Genomic DNA, 19,894 nt, shown 5'->3' on the forward strand with positions numbered 1-19,894 from the left:
AAGCTGGTGCATAGTGAAAAGGTTTCATTATGAAATAGTGTAGCAAATACTTTGATGTTGGTGCAACATTTTCATTATGTAATTTATTAGGGATTGATGAACTAGTTTCGTAGTGAGCACGGTTGCATTGTATTTAAAATTAATCCGTTTAGTTTGTAGAATGAAATAAAACGGGTGCGTAATKRAATTTGTTCTTTTAGAAAATTGACTCATATGCAATGGGAGTATTTGAAAAAATAATTTCATAATGAACATGCTAAAATAAAATAATGAATATTAATTTCCTAAAATACAATGGGAGTATTTGGAAATWGGAAACRAGGGCTTTTGATATGAATACCGATTCTACCATTTTTTCTTAAATAAAATGAATATTRATTATTTTTTAATTTTTAATTCCCTAAAATAAAATAATATAATCTAGACCATTGATCAAGAAAATGGACGGATGAGATTGGTTTACACGGTTTACACAAATGGGTCAAGTTTTCATTTGAACGCTCCTATATATATATATATATATATATATATATGAGACTAATCAAATGAGAACTAATTAGTTTGTGGTAACTGTGAGGTCCAATATGAGTCAATCATTTTATTAAATTAATTGTATTACCTTAATTAATAAAAAGGGCGCATTGATAATTTTAAAAAATTGACAACTCATTAAATCTTCTATAAATTGTATCAACATCCCTAAAAATCATCACCCCTTCTCTCTTCATATGCAAATTTCCATTTATTTTGATCAACCATGTCGTTGCACCCACTGTCCATTTAATCTGACCACCAAACCTATATGAAAATTATTTAACTTTTCCTCCAAGCTTATACGACACCTTATTCACATCCTTCACTAACATTAAGTTTTAACATCTGACGTCGTCCTTTACCGTTTTAACATCACGCCACCATTTTCAGAGCCCTTCCTTCTCCCTCAACTCCAACCATCACAACGTCTCCTCACTGTTCATCATATGCCCTTCCTAAAGCATCGATTCCCATAAAACTCGATCAACCATGACTTTCTTTGAACCCGGATCTGCATCGTACCCAGATCATAAAATCCAGATCTGGAAAATTTACATGGTGGCGATGAAAACATCCAGATATCGAAGATCTATATCAAAGAATTTTTTTGAAAAATCCAGATCTGAAAAATTGAAAAATCCTAGTACTACATCAAAGAAAATTTCCAATATCGAAAGCTGAATCGTTTCTTTCTGGTAAAATCATTGGCTAGAAATCGAGGTTTTGTGTGTTAAGGTTTGGTATCACAGCTGGTATCACAGTGATACTATATTGAGTATCACAATGCATCTTGTATGTATTATGGATATCACAACGTGGATCGTTTGTATGTATTTTTTTTACAGTCTCGAAGTTTACTTGGTATATTTCATGTATGACATTGTATATCATGTCTTTACTAGGTGTTGGACTAAGGTTTACCAGAGGCCGAAGGTGGGAGAGAGAATATTTTTAAAATACCTAAAATATCATTTAATTAAAATTTTAAGTAACCTTACCAAAATTATTAGTTTCCTAATTAATCATTGATTTGTGGTTAAAATTGGATCTAAAATTTATCACAAACTAACCGGTTCTCTCTTGAATGCCCCCTATATATATATACATATATATATATGAACAAACGAGAATATTTTCTAAAAAAATTATCGAACACTAGTTATCGTTAAAAATTAACATCTACAGTCTAATTCTAATCTAATCCAGTCCTACATGAATTAATGGTCCAAATATGAAATAAAAATAGCTTATCGTGTGTTGGATGGTAATGATCTCATAGATAAATTTATTGCTGCTAATATTACTGTGTTTTTAATATAATATAAATGAAAAAAATCATTAACATATAGTATTGGGAGTCATGGAGGAGGTTGTTGCGGTAGAGGAGTTGCAGGTGGCCAACAATGGTATGTTGGTGGCAATGGATGGTAGTGGTCGGTGGCCGATGGTGATCGTGGAGGTGGTGGAGGAGGTTGTTGTAGTATAGAATGAGTTGGAGGTGGCCAATGGCGGTAGTGGTGGTGGCAATGGATGGTGGTGGTCAGTGGTCGATTCTGGTAGAGATGGCGAGGGACGGTGGTGGACGGTGGTTGTGGAGGTGATGAAGGATGTTGTTGTAATGGAAGAGAAGATGGAGGTGGAGGTGGTCGACGGTGACCGCCGATGGTGGCGCCGGTCGAAACTAACAATGATAACCATTAAAATATATACCATATTAATGTTATGTATCAAACTAAGGTAGATTAATAATATTTTAGTTTATGTCTTATTCTTGTCCCATCTTTTTCCACCAATTTTGGTGGAACAAGAAAAAACATTTTTTGTCCCATGTTATCCTACCTTGCCCAGTTCCTTTCCCTGTCTCTGTCTCATGGTACGCCAAATGTGGGACAGTGAGTTCTTGTTCTATCCCATGTTGTGCCAAACGGGAGACAATGAGTTCTTGTTCTATCYCATGTTGTGCCAAACGKGAGACAAWGAGTTCTTGTTCTATCCCATGTTGTGCCAAACGTGAGACAATGAGTTTGTCCCGTCTTATCCTGTCTCGTCCCATTTACCAAACGCAACCTAAATTTCAAAATTTTCACCTTCCAAATCTGGGCCGTTCATAATATTGATCAACAGTTATGAGGAGTTTGCATAGTTTGTAACCTTCATTGAGTTTGTATTTGAAGGAGCCTTTGTATAGATATACCTATATATATATATATAGTGTGTATATATATATATATATATATATATATATAAGTAGGGGTGTACTGAAAGACAACTGATTCAATTAGAACTGACCGACAATGATTGAATATCCAATTGTAATTGTATCAGATCATAAAAAAAATTTCAACATCCCAATTAGACCAGTCAGTTCTTGGATGACAGCCCCGAACCGAACTGACCTGAATACCCATCCAAGATAGTATTATTTTATGTATATTAAATTTAATAAAAACTTAAAAGTTCGAAATCAAAATTCAAAACCGTGAAATTTTTACTTTCCCACCTTCCCTCATTTGTGTCCTGTTAGCATGATAGCATATTAGGCTTTTGTCCTTTCCCACATATGTTTTCCTCTCCTCTCCTAAAATAACTTCAGCATCGAGAAATAAATAGAAAGAAATCACGCCGCAAAATCAAGCCGACGACCCCATTAGCCACATCGATGATTAAGCCGGCAGCGCCGTATCATTGACAACATCCACGTCCGACCAAGCCATCTCTCTACAACTTACACTCCATGTTTGATTAGTAAGCCTCAACTCTCGATTGGCAAGTCGGTGCTCTCTTCACTTGATTAACAACTCTCTGAAACGACTTCTACTTCAAGCTCAATAAGTTGATATTTCATTATTTTTGACTTGGGACATGATATGCATTTATTTGCAATTTGTTATTTGAGAAATACTTGTTTTCAATGCGTTTCATCATTCATTTAGAGTCATGTAATTTAGATTGCAATGCATTGGATCCATATGCATATGTGTTGAGTTAAAAATGTTGTAATCAAGTCCTTGTGCTAAAACCGTTTTTATATGTTTTCTAGTCTAGTCTTATTGCTTTGTGTACATTGTAATCCTTTTGTATAAATAAGGTAGTTGTTAGTTATGGTAGTATCACTTGTAGACATCGGCCAGGTCTCTCAATAACACTCTATGTAATCTTTGAATATCAATAGACAACCGACTATTCAAAATCATTATGTGTTCTTGATATTGATCTTAATTCTTGTTAGTGACTTGAATCTGGGTTCACAAATATGTGCTAGTCGTGTTTCGTCAAATGAGGAGTTTTGATGTCCTCGTCTTGAAGCCTCAGGGTTTAGTCAAGTGAGGAGTTTTGATGTTTTCAGCTTGACCCCCTTTTTGGTTTGTGACAAGAGAGAAATTCTGAGGTTCTCTTATTGATATCAATGGTTTGGGATAAATTGAGGAGTTTTCATCTTCTCGCTTTAGAACCTTTGATTTTAAGCAAGTGAGGAGTTTTAGTGTTCTCATCTTGTAACTTGAGGAGTGACTAAGTAAGGAGTTGTGATGTTCTTATCTTAGCCCCAATAAGAGCAATTACCAAGGCTTGTACGTTGGGGGTGATTTTCTTGTCAACATCTCGATATGGCTTACTTAGTGTTCCACCACTTGATAGAAACGGATTTCCCTTGTCACTGAAATGTGTTATTTTTGGACACTGTATTATCTATGTTTTCGATATTATCTTAGGTACGAAGTGTATCCATACTTTATGATCTTGGTATCTTGGAATCCATGCTTGTTGCTTTGGGCATCGAACCTTTTCCATGTTCTTTGGATGTCTTGAATAACAGAGTTTTATCTATGTTTTCATTATTTGAATCTTAAATCTTTTTCACGTTTTTGGTGAGTATTGGGTTTTGACTTCATGTTAAAATAAGTGTTTTGGTCACCAAGTTTTCATCACGAAAATGATGGTTTTGAGAAAGATGTTGCTTTTATACTAAATATATTTCATTTTGGAATTGTAATTTAAATAAAATCTTTTCCAGTTTTACTATTTTGTATTAAAGATGAAAATTGTTTGATCCCACTAGGCGTTAAGCCTAACTTTTTTCATTCATCAGGTCCTTGTCAGGGAATGGTACTGGCAACACTATGTTGAAGTGAGTGATAGCTAGAGGCACGAGAAGGATCTAGGTAATTGGTGACGTCTTCTGTACTTTGGAGATAACGACATCTAATGTGTTTCTAGTAATACTCGTTCCTAATTATAGTCTTGTATAAGGTTTGAAATATTATGTATTTTTGAGCAATCATAGAATCTTCAGCCTGGATTATTTGAAGTCCACGAAGTACGAATAGTTGCAGGCGGCCCACACCCACAATACACCATCGTTGGCCGTGAAGAATAATAGAAGAAGAAAGATGAAGAAGATGATATATCCGTTATATAGCAGGTATTAAAAGGAGAGGGAAAACATTAAAAAAAAAAAAAAAAGACTATTCACCCCTCCCTTGCAAGGCACGTGTGAATGCTAACGGAGATGAAATGGACTGCGTTATCGGTAGGGACCCAAAATGAAATGAAATGCAAACCACAGGGACCCCAATGTACTTATTTCAAAATATTGACCATATCTAGATTCTGAGCTACCCACATGTAATACTTGTTACCGTGGGCAAACTTTTTGCAAACTTAAAGACTTTTTGGTCGTATATGAGCACATACTTCCAGGGGGTTTTCTCTATGTTCTTTTTCTCGACCATTTCATTAAACAGCTTCTCGACTTTCTCAATATCATCAGTGGTAGATCCACATTATAGCCAGGGGGTGCACAAGCTCCCCCTGAAATTTCCAAAATACAATGTTGAATATACTAATTCACATGGAGGATTTTAGGCTATGGGTGGAGTGAGACTTAAAAATTCACATTCAAGCCCTTTCATTTTTGGTTAACTTTTGAAAATAAACCTCAATTTTCTAAAAGCAAATATCAAGATTTACTGATTTAATCCATTTTTTATATAATTTAAATGTTTATTCATTAAAAAAAATATTATAAAGAAAATTAGATGATTATTCCAATAATTTTAGGAGGCCAATAATTTATTAATTTAGGTTTGTTAGGGACCGTTTACTAAACGTTTATCCGGGTAAGCGCTTACTAAGTCACATTACTTTACCGAATGAATATGACAAGAACCAAAAACCTTACCCGGTAAGAACGAGACAAGAAACAAGAGTCTTACCCGGTAAGTGAAAACGATGACTCTTACTACGGTAAGAGTATATCGAGTAGATTATTGCATTCGGTGTTGTTTTCATAGAGTAAAATCTTAGCCGGTAAGTAAGTAATAATGTTGAATTTCACCGATAAACACTTATCAGGTAAGTTTTTAATAAACGTCCCATTAGCAAGACTGCATAGTTTGTATAATATACTAGACTCACATCTGATTTTTTTTTGAAGTATATAATATTTATATACAGTAAATAGAACAAAAAAAAAGCTCACGCATCCTCTTCACATCTAATAAGGTTTGAACCCCTCATTATATATTTTTATTTTATAACTGTTATTTGTTAAATGTTGATTTTAGTTTGTTTTATATAATATTTAACAACCATGAATAACAGTCTAATAAAGAGAAAAACAACCGTCGATTCATCATCTATGTCAGATCAAAATACTATTGATAGTTGTAAACACAAATCGTATGGATATCAAGCCATCGTTGAATTTGTAAAGATCAATATTTCATCATTGTAATATAATTGTTTTTTCTTTCAGAAAATTAATAATATAATTATTTTTTCTCCGCTACTGAATATCATGACAACGAAAATCGTTTACTTTTGGGGAAATGATGCAATCTCAAGGTATAAATCATGCCGTCATTGTTTTTAACAAATGGTTGCTCGAAAGGAAATAGAAAGATGGAGTTCTTTTCAAAACCCGAATCTAGAAGATAAATACGACAACAAACACAAGAGGTTTTGTGGCACAACCACAACCTTGAATAATCGTTATCTAATCTATACCCTATTTGTTATCAGCCTTACATCAAAATACTATTCACAAGACGTGATTAAATCACAAAATTATATTAAGAAGTTCAAGAAAACGTGTACTTAATCCGTGGTGTTAAGACTACTCGCCGAACAGTAGTTTCCATGTTTGGCAATATTTTTGAATCAAGTGGTTAATATTCGGGGTAAGTAATTCATATGTGAATTCATCGTTAACATTCGAAAAGACCACTTCGCAACTCCTTTACCTCTTTTCGCTCGACTCAACCCAACTCACCCACCCATCCCGTCATCAACTTTAATCATAACCCACCAAAAAGATGATAAGATGAGTTTTTTCTTACCACGCTTATTGTTGCCAACCGTAGGATAATTAATAATGTGGTAAAAGAACATCTAATCCAATTAAAATCGACAAATTAATTATAATTATTCGAGTAAAAGTAAAATCCGAGCAGAAAATTTACAACAAGTATTTCAAATTAAAGACAATATATATATATATATACATATATATATATATATATATATATATTAATAAATATAACAAGGGATTTAATTTCAAATATTGAAAAAAGATAGTATTAAAATGTAACAAAATTTGACATCTTAATTAAAGTTGACTTAAATTTAAAGACATTCGACTTCCATCAAACACATCATCCACCACTTGAAATTTATTGATTTAAAAATAAATATTATAAAAAATTAACCAGTGAGCTCCTCCTCCTTGTGGGTCTCGATGGTGACGTCACAGGTGGGATAAGCCACACAGGTCAGCACCCATCCAGCCTCCAACTGGTCGTCGTCCAGAAAGCTCCCGTCCGACTGGTCCACGTTCCCGGCGGTTACTTTTCCGGCGCACGACGAGCAAGACCCGGCCCTGCATGAGTACGGAAGGTCGACACCCACTTCCTCCATGGCGTGGTCAAGGATGTAGACATCATCAGGGCATTCGAACTCCTGTGTTCCCTCCGGCGTGATGAGGGTCACCTTGTAGCTCGCCATCATGGTCACTCCGCCGCGGCTACGGCTGCCGGTGCTGGATTTCAGTCCAAACAGGGCTGCTGTTTTGTTGGAGGTGGAAAGAGAACGGATGGCTGTACTGGGTTGTTGGCGGCGGAGAAAGGAAGTGCTCGCCATGGTGCCGGTGAGGGAAGCGGTTGCCGCTGCCATTGTGGTGGTTATGGTGGTCGGAGAGAGAGAGAGAGAATGAGGAAGAGATGGAGGGTTTACAAGTAAGGAGAATAGGGGAGGAGGCTTGTGGAAATAGTGTGTTCTTAGGATCAGATATCCGCCACGTGGCAGACATTTGTGGTTCACTTTATCATGTTATCACCATTGGTTCTACTTTTCACCAGTTTTATTTCTTTTTCTTTTAATATCAATTTATTGTCTATATACCCTTCTTTCTAGCCTTTCATTTTATAGCCAAAGATTTGGGCTTGGGCTTGGGCCCAATTTACTATTTTATCATCATTTATTAATTTTGCAAAAAGGGTACAAACATTTTATCATGAAACAAGTAGTCCCATGAATTCATTACATGTAGTAGACAAGTAGTAAAAGTGGTTGTTTCAATTAATGCTCCAAGTTATTAATTTTCCTTTCAACATGAAGCAAAAGCAGATGGCAGTACAATTTGGAGTAAATATTCGGTCACCAACCACCTACCGGTGCATTTGGTACGTTGAGGGACTGAACAGAACATAACAGAATTGAAGTGAAAAATCATGCAATGTTTTCGAGATTTTAATTTGACACGGGTTGTTTAATAATTTACCAACTTTACTATAATCTCCCCTATTTCGGCTGCATTTTTTTGTCCTACCGTGGTGTACCAATGTCTTCAATGTCACACCAAACATGAGACAAGTTTTTGTTCCGATCGTACCCTTAAACACGTGTCAATTGTTGGGTTTTGATGGGATTTCACCTTGTACAAAATACAAAGCCTGAAATAGAAATAGGATGGTTTATTTTTGGAATGGTGGATGAATAAGAATACAATAGAAGTTGTGTATATAACAAGTTGTTTGCTTGGCTGGCTGGCTGGCTGGCTACATGATGCTTGCTACCTACTACCCCCACTCCCCCTTTTTTTCCCTCCTGCATAATAAAAACAATCTCTTCATTTCTCTAAAACCTTCCTTTCTTCCTTACTTCCATTGCTCAAAAGTTACATTTGGATCTCTGATGCATTTGGAATTGGTATCGACACAATAAACTACAAAACCGAGTTGGCCGTTGTTCTTCCGTCACAAACACTTTCTTAATCGCACTTGATATTTCGGTAGATCCGTCTCACAAACAGATTAGATCCCAAATACCCAACAGCCCCTGGAAATTGTACAAACACAGATTCAATTAGTAAAAAACCCAAAATCACTCCTCTTTCAAGGTTTCTATTAAAAGCATATGCAAACATTCAGATATGAAAAGCCAAACCAAGTAATTCCCACATAGCGGTGGTAAGATGTCCGCAGATTTTTCAAATGCAAATTTCTGATCTCTAGAGACCACAGAATAAATACTACATAATTAATCATGAGAAGAAAACATCGAATAATTATTCACAAGATTCATAATATTAGAATACAGAACTCGTAAAAATGGAGGGTATTACTACTTCTATCAATTTACTCCTTACATTTCATAAAAATTGCAACAATTTTCTTTCTGTATTGTTGCAAACATCTAGTTATCAGAAAATTGCAACATAAAGTTACTCATTTGCCCATTGACATCATCACAACTACAAACAAGATTGATTATAGTGTACAACATCCCCCCCCCCCCCCTAATAAAAAACCCTAATTTGTCATTGGTAATGGGAGTTTTAGGTAAACTTATGTACTCGTTCAAATGACAATTTTTCTAGATGGCCTAGTGTATATAGTTAACTAATTGAAATTTTGGAATGGAACAACGGAAGAGAGGTAGACGAGTTGAACTTACCACAGAGAATTCCTAAACCAAGACAGAACATCGCCGTGTATCCAAAGTAGAAGCTGGTTTGGAAGAACCCCGACATTTTAGTCTTCACATAGTAGTAATATATTGAATATAAGTAGACATAAATAGCTGTGGAGGCTGCAGAAAAGAATGAAGTCCATTGCCAGTGGTAATTCTCAGCGTTTAGAAGGAAATATGTTCCAACAATTGTCACACATACAGTGACAATGATCAGAATGAGGAAAACAAGTAGCATAAACCCATAAACATAGTACACCTGCCAAACAAAGAAACAAATTATCTTAATATGGGTTTGACACTTCAGATTTGAGCTCAATCGACTGATTGTGTGATCAATGCATGTGCAGTGCAAGGGAGACATTATCATAATTGAACTAAACTTGTCTAGAAGACTTTAGAAATCAATAGGATAACAGTCTAAAAAACTTCAGAAACCATCTAAAATATTTGCACAATCCAGGGGTTTCACGGAAACAGCCGCTCTACTCTATGGGGTAGAGGTCAGGCCTGCAAACATCCCACCCCTAAACCCCACCTTGGGTGGGACATACTGGGCTTGTTTGGTTTTGTTTTAGAATAACAGTAATATATTGTATTTATTGTAATAAATCTTGGAAGTCAACCCGGTACCAACCACTAACCAAGAACATTCCTTCTACTTAACACATTCTGTCAAAGAAAAATCATATATGTAGTTGGTTACCAAAACTAGAACTTGTCTAAGAAGCTTTAGAAACCATTAAACAGAACCAAAGTATATAAATTCTATGTATAACAATAAATTTCGAAAGTCAACCTGATACCAACCACCATTCCGTCTCAAAAAGCAAACATGTAGTGACGGTACCAAAACTCAAGCCAGAAGCAACAATGACCTCTGTTCTAATTATATGCAAAAGTGGCCAGATTCTGCACCAAATTTCCATTATAGACCTCTCTTTGTACAAAATAAATATACTTCATCATTACTAACCAACCAATACTTTCATCATAGTTTGTGAAGATAGCTAAATTATTATGAGTCAAGGATGTAAACGAAATAAGTCACAACATAAAGGATACCTTGTAATTCCAGAAGGAAGTAAAGACAAAGTACATCTCAATGAAAATACTACCAAAAGGTAGCAGTCCTCCCATTATTGAGACCACTGATGGTGTGAGATACCACTTCTTCTCAGGAATAGGGCGAGGAATGGTTTTAACACGACAAGGGTTGTTTGGAGCACCACTCCAGTTCCTTCCCACAACTGTACCAAGAAGGGCTAGAGGGAATGAGATGAAAGCCCAAATGACGAACACAACCACCATTGTGCCGAATGGAATTGCCGCCAGAGACCCATAAAATATAGCAATGGTGTTCAGAAAGAAACCAATTCCAAAGCACAAAAAGGGAAAAAGAGATGCAGTGAGGATCATTGACTTTATCCAATGTTTCCCTGTGGAAAAAACATACAATAGTCAGCAAATGGCTAACATGCCATTGAAGTATGTTTCACAAAACTGAAGTAAAGGTGCAGACAAGTAGTCCCTCCATCACAAAATTAATGTCCATGATGAAAAAGACAGTTTTAGAAATGTGTAATTATTACAATTTTTAACTAACGCCGTATTCTTGAGACCTTTTTTAGGAACAGGAGGAAAGGGGAAGAAAATAGGGGGAAAGAAAGAATCTCGTGTTCTCAAGTTTTTTAGGATGTAAAGGAAAGGAAAATAATGCTGATTTTCCTTCCAAAACTTTCCTCCCAAATGTGGGAGGAAAGAGAAGGAAAGAAACAATAACTACGTTTTTTTGTAAAACTACACATCTGGGTATCAAATACATACAGTTGTAAAATAAATAAGGGTATATTCGTAAAATGACATCTTTTCTTCCCTTCTCAACCGTTCAAGAACATGAAAATTCAGTTTTTTTCCTTCCCGTTTCCTTCCTTTCACTTCTCCCTTAAGAACACAAATTAAAATTTTCCTTTCCTTCCCTTTCTTTTCTTTTCCTTCCCTTTCTTTTCTTTTCTTCTCAAATTCGAGAACACCGTGTAAATGACAGTTTACCCTTAATAATAGATGAAACAATAAATTTCTCCATCTCGTAATTAAGGATATAATTGAAAAGTAGGCACTTACTTTTCAATTAGGACATTTATTTTGGGACAAACTGAAGCAGAATCGAGAAGACTTATTTTGGGATAGGGGTAGTAAATGAGAGAGACTTGGATAGTAAGAAACAACAATTAACTAAGGTCCTTACCACCATTGCGTGAATACATGCCACCGCTCACATACCCAGAGACAAACGACGTGAGGGCATAACATACTATAAATGTTGTGACAATTGCTCCTCTCCTAAAAACAAAAACCAAAATGACAGTCAAAACATGAGATTTTCCAGATCAGTGTTAAGGTAATCAAATCAGCATTTTCTTCAACTTCATAGACATTTTCTCACTTTTTTCTGAAAAATCCATGTCAATGCATTCCTCAAATAGTTCTCTAGGGGTGCGTTTGATGCATGGAACAAGACTGGACAAGACAAAAACATGTTGTCCCATGTCTGGTGCGACATTAAGACCGGGATAGAACAAGACTAAATGCAACAAAATTGTATTTTTTTTTGTTCCACCGAAATAGGTGGCAGAAAAAACAGGGAGATGCGGCAAGATTGATAAATTACTAAACCACCCATATCAAATTAAAACCTCAAAAAACCTTGAGCAATTCTTTCACCCGTCTACCCACTCTGGCCAGTCCCGTCCTGTCCAGTTCTGTCTACGTACAAAACGCACCCTAGGTCTACTTAGGGACCTAATTGCTTCACCTTCTCCACGACATGTGCCTACTGTAACGTACCCAATGTACAACGTCGCAACAATTGCAAACAGAATGACAAGAAGAATCAGTAGCGCCAATTGAGCACCCGTTCCAACAACTGCCGATAATAAAACCAAATTGCGAGCTGGTCGGAAAACATCCCCATGCACAAGCTTCCAACCAGATTCTTCACTTACATCTCTTTCCTGAAAAGCAAACATCTCAATAGCTGGTAGCTGGATTGCTACAACTTACAAAACTTGTTAACTTTAAAGCAACATTACCAGACTTTCAAGATCATCATCTTCCCGTGCATACTTTGCATAGTCATTTCTAAGAGTCCGCATCAGTATCATTGAAACCAACCCAGTGAGGAAGATAACCATCATAAACGAATTGAATATCGAGAACCAGTGAATCTGCATGATGTGGAAGACAATTATAACCTTGCGAGTGAAATAAAAAAGTTATCTTGTGTAGCAAACACACAATGCATCCAAGCAAAATGGGGAAAAAAGATCTCAATATACATTAAGACAAGCTTGTAATCTAGCTGAATTTGCAAGGATGCAAGAACTGTAAAGTGCACAGCCTGACAAAGACCAGTGACTCGATAAAACCTAGCAGTCCTATCATTCACCTGATGCTCAAAGAAATGATAATCCAGGTAAACATCAAAACGGCGTGCAAATGTGATATTAGTTTCAGTCCACTTGACTGAGTAAGTCATGTCTACTCTTCTCCCAACTTCCAATGGTTTTGGGTTCTCTTGACTGAGATTAACATGAATGATCTGCAATAAGAGTAAACCATGATATAAAAACAGCATGACTATGAGATCCATTTACCACTGTACAAGTTCATATACAAAAAAATACACCTGATCTTTGTTGTATTGTATAGTAATATTCTTGTGTGTGAATAGCATATGCTTGCTATCACTGTTTCTATCAGAATGTAGCTCACCAACAAAACCTATAGTACCAACAATAGTTGCACAATAAATAAAGATCAGTAAAAAATACTAGCAGAGCACTAAAATATAAATGTCAAGAAAACAAAAGTTTGATGGATGCATACCCCACAATGGTAGATCATCTGATTTTGTGTTCCACGCAGCAGAGACCAAAGAAAATCGGATCAGAAAGATGGAGAAATAAAAATGTGCATGGAAATTGTGATTCTAGTATAATGTAAATAAACAAATGCAACCTAAAGCGGCAAGTACGGTGTATTGTTAGTTGCAAGTACCATTATTGCCCTAAATTGAGGCGGTTGACCACCGGCCTCTGCCTAGGCAGTCATTGAATGATATTTGAACAAAACATTCAGATTGCATTATGGTGTATTGTTTGTTGCAAGTACCATAATGCAATTTGAATAGCTTTATTCATTATCAGATTTGTAGTCGGTATCACCAGAACATTGATTTATATGCTTACTGAATGATGTACTCAAGGTTAAGAAAGAACGAGATATACTCCATTTCAAGAGTAAAAAAAGAAAGAAACCAGCTTGGTCACTGTTATAGTGGAATTTGAAATTTTATAGTTACTTATAATTAGTTATATTTATTGATTATTAGGTTATTAGTCATTGAACATGATACTGAAAGTGGTCTTTTGGACAGAGCTAGGAGTGGCACCTATCGCAGATAAAATGAGGGAGGGAAAATTGCGGTGGTTTGGCCACGTTCACAGGAGATCAATGATGGCAACAATGAGGAGGGTACAGAATGTGTCGGTTACGGGAGTGAGAGACGTGGGTGAGCAGTTAAAGCTAGACATAGCGGTCTTAGACCTGGCCAAGGACATGACTGAGATAGAATTTCTTGGCATCAGTGCATTAGGGTAGCGGATTTGGGTAGAGTCGGCTAATAGGGTAGCTTCTAGGATAGGTAGTCCATAGGCTCATTAACCTATAGATAGGAGTGTCCTTAGGGGGCGTATCTTTTTATGTGTGTTCCTAGGGCGTTGTTCCCTTTATATGTACTGTTTTATATGGCCTACTCTCTAGTTTCCTGTCTTGTCTGTGGCCGTTTATGATCTATCGTATTTTACGCCTTTCTATAATGTCGCTCCCTTGCAAGCTTTTCTAACTTATTCTTGCATTCTGTTTGTTCAGGTAACTGAATTTGGTCACCTCCTAAATTTTTTTAAAAATAAAACTGTTTCGCAAGCCGGAAATCTTCATGGAAACAGCCTCTCTACCCCTAGGGGTAGAGGTATGGCATGCGTACATCTTACCCTCCCCAGACCCTACCTCCGGGTGGAATATACTAGTTTTGTTTTTGGTTTGGTTTGGTTTTAGATTATTATTATTTCACCATTCATGGTATACAATGACTTCACTGCTCTAATGTGAATTTCTAATGTGAATTTTTAATTGGTTATTATTTTTTTATTATTTAAACTATTTCAATGTTTTTTAAGAATGTTGGAATTATTTGATAATTTGGTATGCACATGTTATAAATGCTTTCATCATCAATTGTAGGAACAAAATTACAAATCTATCTACACAAACTGTATTCTATATATTAAAAATAGTTTGCTCAATGTGTCCACTTAATCCCTGCTTATGGTGAGTACCTCCACCAAGTGCTTTTTGGAACACTGCTCATTTTATATAGAAAAAATAAATTTGTATAATGGCAATGTGTTGCAACTTGAAGCCCTTGTAGTTGCAACGTCTGATGCATGTCTTGTTTTTTGTAGCAAGACAAAATTTAGCAACAGCTTGAATCTCTGAATCTTAAAATCTTCAAGTTCTATTATGGAGTTATCAATATTAAAGAGTTTTGGCATTGAACGCATCAAAGTGCATCCTTGATTATGACAGAGTAGAGATAGAAAATCCATATTAATAAGACATAAAAGACCAAGAGGCATACCCATGAAAAATTCGAACCAATAGTTATTCTCAATAGCCTCCTTAAACTGTTTAACCTTCGCTTCATCGAGTTCAAGCTCACAAATTGTTGTCTTCTCCACATTCTCTGCCAAAGCAAAAATGTCATTTACGGGTTTACCATTTGACTACTACATAAGCTACAACTCTACAAGAAACAGAGACCAACATACTTTGGAACTTGATGTCAATTTGGCTATCAATAAGCTCATTTCCACCCAATACTTCACCCAGACCACCCCACTTATGCGCAGGGTTACCAAGTCGATGACAAAATGGAAGGCTGTAATAGTTGTATGTTTCTTGTGGATTATTGTAAGGCCCCACTTTATTCACCCAAAGGTTAATAGGATCATCTGGCTGATACTGCAAGCCAAGCAATAAGAATGTCAATAAAAAGTCCCGAGTATAATTGATGGAAAAGGAAAAAATATGTAATTAAACATGAGAATTCCTCCAAACTACTAACATTATGCAGACATGAGCAACCACACAACATTGTCATGATAAAAGAACACAGAATGACCAACACCAATTAGTTTTGTCAGCTGCAGTCCGTGCTATGAAGATATATCTACAATGATGCTGCTATGAGAAAAAGTAGAACAAACAAGCAACTGTATCGGTGATGATAAAGGTTTCAGCTTCACAGCTATCCCTCTATTCCGATGTTTACCTAATAAGAGAATATCTCGCTGTTGCTGATTGTAATGAACCCCCTAAAAAAGGGAAACCTTTGACCTGGACTGGAACAACCGGAATCCAAAAGAAAAAAAAATTCTACAGAATAAGACATCAAACAAATAGAATAATAAATTGAAGCCCTATATAAATAAAAATTTACATTTAAACCTGTAACCATCATATCTAACACTTTTCAAGCTGGACCATATATAAACTTGCCTAGAACAAGTGCACTCCTCGAAGTGGAAGAGATTTTAGTTATTCCCAAATCTAGTAAAACATTGATTACTGAAAACAAGGAATAGAGGGGACAAGACCGAACAATTAAGCAATGAAATTAGTTCTCATGGTAGATTGAAGTCCAGATGGATCCTCCTTCAAAAAGTAATTGTGAAAATCAACCTTTAAACTGGTAAAAGGTATGGTTAGAGATGACTTGCAAGAGCCACAATAGATCCAGAAAGGTTCATGTTGCAGTGAATTGATTCGAGTGAAGCAAGGTTGCATAAAAGAGACATGGTTGATCAGGAACCACAATGTTCTGACAAAAAGAGTACCAAAACAGGATGGTTGATGGGATTTAGATCATCTTATTCTTACCCATAAAACAAAGAAAGATTTTTAGCACAGCTTGTGATCTAACCTAGGGGACGGTGTCAAGCACAATGGGTCAAGACTTCCCTGAAACAAAGAAGATGACGGCTGGAAAAGGTCCACCTAGACCCATTAAGTTGCAGGTACCTGCCATTCTCTATCGTGGCTGGCACAGGTTGTTGGACCAGGACTGCTGTATTGATGTCTGGTGGCTTTGGCAGCACTTGTGTTAGCTAATTCTAGTGCAGGATACTGTCTTGGTTATCAAAACCCGGCCTTGATACAATATAGCAATTATGGCCCAAAAGCTTAATTTTATGGCATATGGTACCAAATATCTATATCGCTATAAATAAGCCATGGAGAAGCAAACTAGGCACAATATAAAAGTAATAATAGGCATAATCCTATTATGACTCTACTACCAACAAGTTTATGTGCGAAGAAAAATTTAGTCTCTTGAGTCCAGTACATGAAAATAGAGTTCCATCCCCATGTAATTTGTTTCACTTTACCCATGCATGGGGAGATACTGTCTGTGATCCATGGATCTCCGAACGGGATTGGGTTTGACCTTATTCAATACTAAATATCTACTCGTGGAGGGAGGCAGTTCTCCTAATCGACTACTTATCTTAATGAACGCTAATTCCCATGTTCCGTTTCGAGAGCCTCCCCCTCCCGTCCCTTACCATCTTTTCATCTGGATAAGCATAGATATTCTTAACAAACAACCCCTCCATCTACTATAATTTTTCTAGGAAACTGATGATTTAAAAAGGATCTAATTTGTAATATATGATTTCAGGTTCTACTTTTAGTCCAAAGATTTTGCTGTATTTGCAGCACTGACACTCTCTTAGAAATAGAGGGGCCACAAAGTACATCTAATATGGTCTAAAAAGACCTATAGCAATTTGTATGCCGCAAAAAGTCCCCCAAAGACGCAAAAATTAGTTCTAATTATTAAGAGATATGGAAAAAAAATATTAGCCTAACCAATAATTGTTTTCACTCCATACCTGAACTCTTACATGAAAAACCATTCCAAGGTCATTAGTTCACATGATCAATCTTGTAGTAACAACCATCCTTATCTTTTCTGCCATTTCAGACATAAACAACCAACCAATCTCCAATATTCTCATTCTATCCTTTCCAACCAAAGCATAAAAAAAGAATTCTCAGTTAATATTTCCAAATCATCAATCTGTCTTTTAGCCCACTATTACTGTAGTTAACCTACGTAAAATGTAAATATGAATTCATCGCGCATAGACCTCACCCACTCTCATGTAGAGAGATGGAACTCCTAAAAGCTGGTGTTATCATGAGCACAGGTCAAATTTGCATTGATCTACAGCTAATACTTCCAACTGACAATAATAGTGGATGAAAGACACCATATGTCCCCCAGATACATAAGTGGGTTCATCCCTGCATGTGGCTGAATCTATCAAAATGACAAAAAATAAACACCAGTAACACAAAAACCAACAGAGATCTAAACCCTAACAAAGAAAACCTCAATTCTTGAGCTACATTTTTTTAAAACAAAACAAATTTCGTACAAAGATCTAGCGAGGAATTTCAAAAATACCGACATTCAAGATCAATGATCTACAAGATTGAATCCTCAGTGTCGAAATAAAAGAAAATTACGGTTGCGGCGTTACTTAACCTTGTGATCATATTCAGAAGCGAAGACCGGCGAGGAGAAAAGGAGAAATGAAGCGACGAGGAGGACGGCGGTGAGAGAGGAGGATCGGAGAGCGGACCACATCGCGATCGCCGGCGATTGGATTTGGATCTAACGGCGATTGCTGAGAAAAAAAGGGGGGGATTTTATGGCAAATGACGTTGTTTCTTTATATGTTCGATCCGTTACAGGAGGTTCACTATTTTTCTCAATCTCTTTAGACTTTGCGAACAAAATCAGTCAACAGTGAATAGATTTATTTTTGAAATACTACTTTACTAGGTTTGTTTGGTAATTGCTGAATGATTTGATATAGAATGATTAAAAGACTTTCATAATATAATATAAATAAAATATAATTATTTGGTAATCATGTAAAATGAATTAGGGCTCTTAATGTTAAGGGAGATCCATGATACAAAATTATTCAGAGGGTTTTAAAACCATTAAGAGACTGATATTTTTTTTACCAAACAAGATTCACCTCTTAACGATTCAGATGTTGCCTCTTAATGGAACTATTAAGAAGTAAACACAACCCCTAAATTAAACAATAACTAGTGTTCTGCATCGTGCGATGACTATAATATTTTTAGAAAAAAATAATTGAAGTAAGTTAAGGGGGTGTTTGGGATTGCTTACAAAAATAACTTATTGTCTTATTTCGGTGTGACACCGGTAATAAACATTTTTGTGTTTTTGGATAAACAACTTATACCGGTGTCAAACCGGTAATAAGGAGTTTTTAAATAAGTTAAACCCGTATGACATATAATAAGTTAATAAGTGATTTTATAGAAAAACATAAGTTGTTTCAAATAAGCAATCCCAAACACCCCCTAAGTGTTATGATATTTACATAACATATTAAACTAATAAGAACCGATATTTCACTTGATATGAAGTCACCTCATCATTTTTGTTGTTCTTTTAACCAATGCACAGTTATACATCATAAAGATATCCCCATCCTTTACATATATTCAGATATATTCTCCAATTTATCAATTCAACATCAATTTGGGATGACCAAAATCAAATTACAATTCAAGATTTAGAATACCCAAACCAAATATCAAAGTTTGAACTTAAAATGTATCATAACATTTTTATCATTTTTATGTATTCGAATCTATTCCCCAAATATCATCTCTTCATTGATGTGGGATGACCAAAACAAAACCATAATTCAAAATTTTAAAATACTGAAATATTACAACGTCAGCTCATGCATATATCATATTCTTTTTATGTAACACCTCCAAACACCACATTTGCATATAACACATATTTCATTACATAGAAATATAGTTTACATTACAAGGTCCCACTAGTACAAGTATTCTTATATGAACAAAATCTACATATGAAAAATTCCAAAATAAATCTTGTACTAACACATGTAATACAACATGTATATTCAAAATAAGCCATCAAAAACAGATCTTCAAAAACAGATAATAGGTTAGGAAAATAATCACATTTTCCCTTTCCCCTTATTATCTCTGGACCCCGCCATTCCTGCATTTCATATTTTAAAACAGAAAATGAGGGTTAGACCAGAATGAACTAGTGAGTGAATCCCTCATTTGTGAATGCAGGGTAATGAATACCAACATATAATAAAGTAACTTTGCTCAGAAATATTTACAATACCCTCAAATAATGCAGTTCTTAATGACATGTATAAAAGGATAA

General features: G+C 35.7%; 2 protein-coding genes across 2 annotated transcripts; both read right to left on the reverse strand.

Annotated features, from left to right (window-relative positions):
* Positions 1-7,087: 7,087 nt before the first annotated feature.
* Positions 7,088-7,752, reverse strand: LOC112516904 (ferredoxin). The gene has a single exon (XM_025124155.1). The coding sequence runs from the start codon at positions 7,702-7,704 to the stop codon at positions 7,237-7,239; it is 468 nt and encodes a 155-aa protein (XP_024979923.1). The 5' UTR covers positions 7,705-7,752; the 3' UTR covers positions 7,088-7,236.
* A 729-nt stretch (positions 7,753-8,481) lies between these two features.
* On the reverse strand, positions 8,482-18,326 carry LOC112516602 (transmembrane 9 superfamily member 1). Its single transcript, XM_025123737.1, has 12 exons — positions 18,179-18,326; positions 15,393-15,585; positions 15,203-15,307; positions 13,390-13,407; positions 13,190-13,284; positions 12,950-13,102; positions 12,594-12,728; positions 12,349-12,515; positions 11,750-11,844; positions 10,567-10,940; positions 9,487-9,760; positions 8,482-8,868 (listed from the first exon to the last, which is right to left on the reverse strand). The coding sequence occupies exons 1-12, from the start codon at positions 18,278-18,280 to the stop codon at positions 8,801-8,803; spliced, it is 1,779 nt and encodes a 592-aa protein (XP_024979505.1). The 5' UTR covers positions 18,281-18,326; the 3' UTR covers positions 8,482-8,800.
* Positions 18,327-19,894: the final 1,568 nt, after the last annotated feature.

This window comes from Cynara cardunculus (genome assembly GCF_001531365.2).
Source record: "Cynara cardunculus var. scolymus isolate 2C chromosome LG 8, CcrdV1, whole genome shotgun sequence".
NCBI classification, from domain to species: Eukaryota; Viridiplantae; Streptophyta; class Magnoliopsida; order Asterales; family Asteraceae; genus Cynara; species Cynara cardunculus.

Coding starts and splice junctions, on each gene's coding strand:
- LOC112516904 (XM_025124155.1), bottom strand. CDS start 7,704: ATGGCAGCGGCAACCGCTTCCCTCACCGGCACCATGGCGAGCACTTCC.
- LOC112516602 (XM_025123737.1), bottom strand. CDS start 18,280: ATGTGGTCCGCTCTCCGATCCTCCTCTCTCACCGCCGTCCTCCTCGTC. Junction 15,586..18,178: donor CTTCTGAATATGATCACAAG/GTTAAGTAACGC, acceptor CTTGGCTTGCAG/TATCAGCCAGATGATCCTAT. Junction 11,845..12,348: donor GTTGCGACGTTGTACATTGG/GTACGTTACAGT, acceptor TTTTGTTTTTAG/GAGAGGAGCAATTGTCACAA.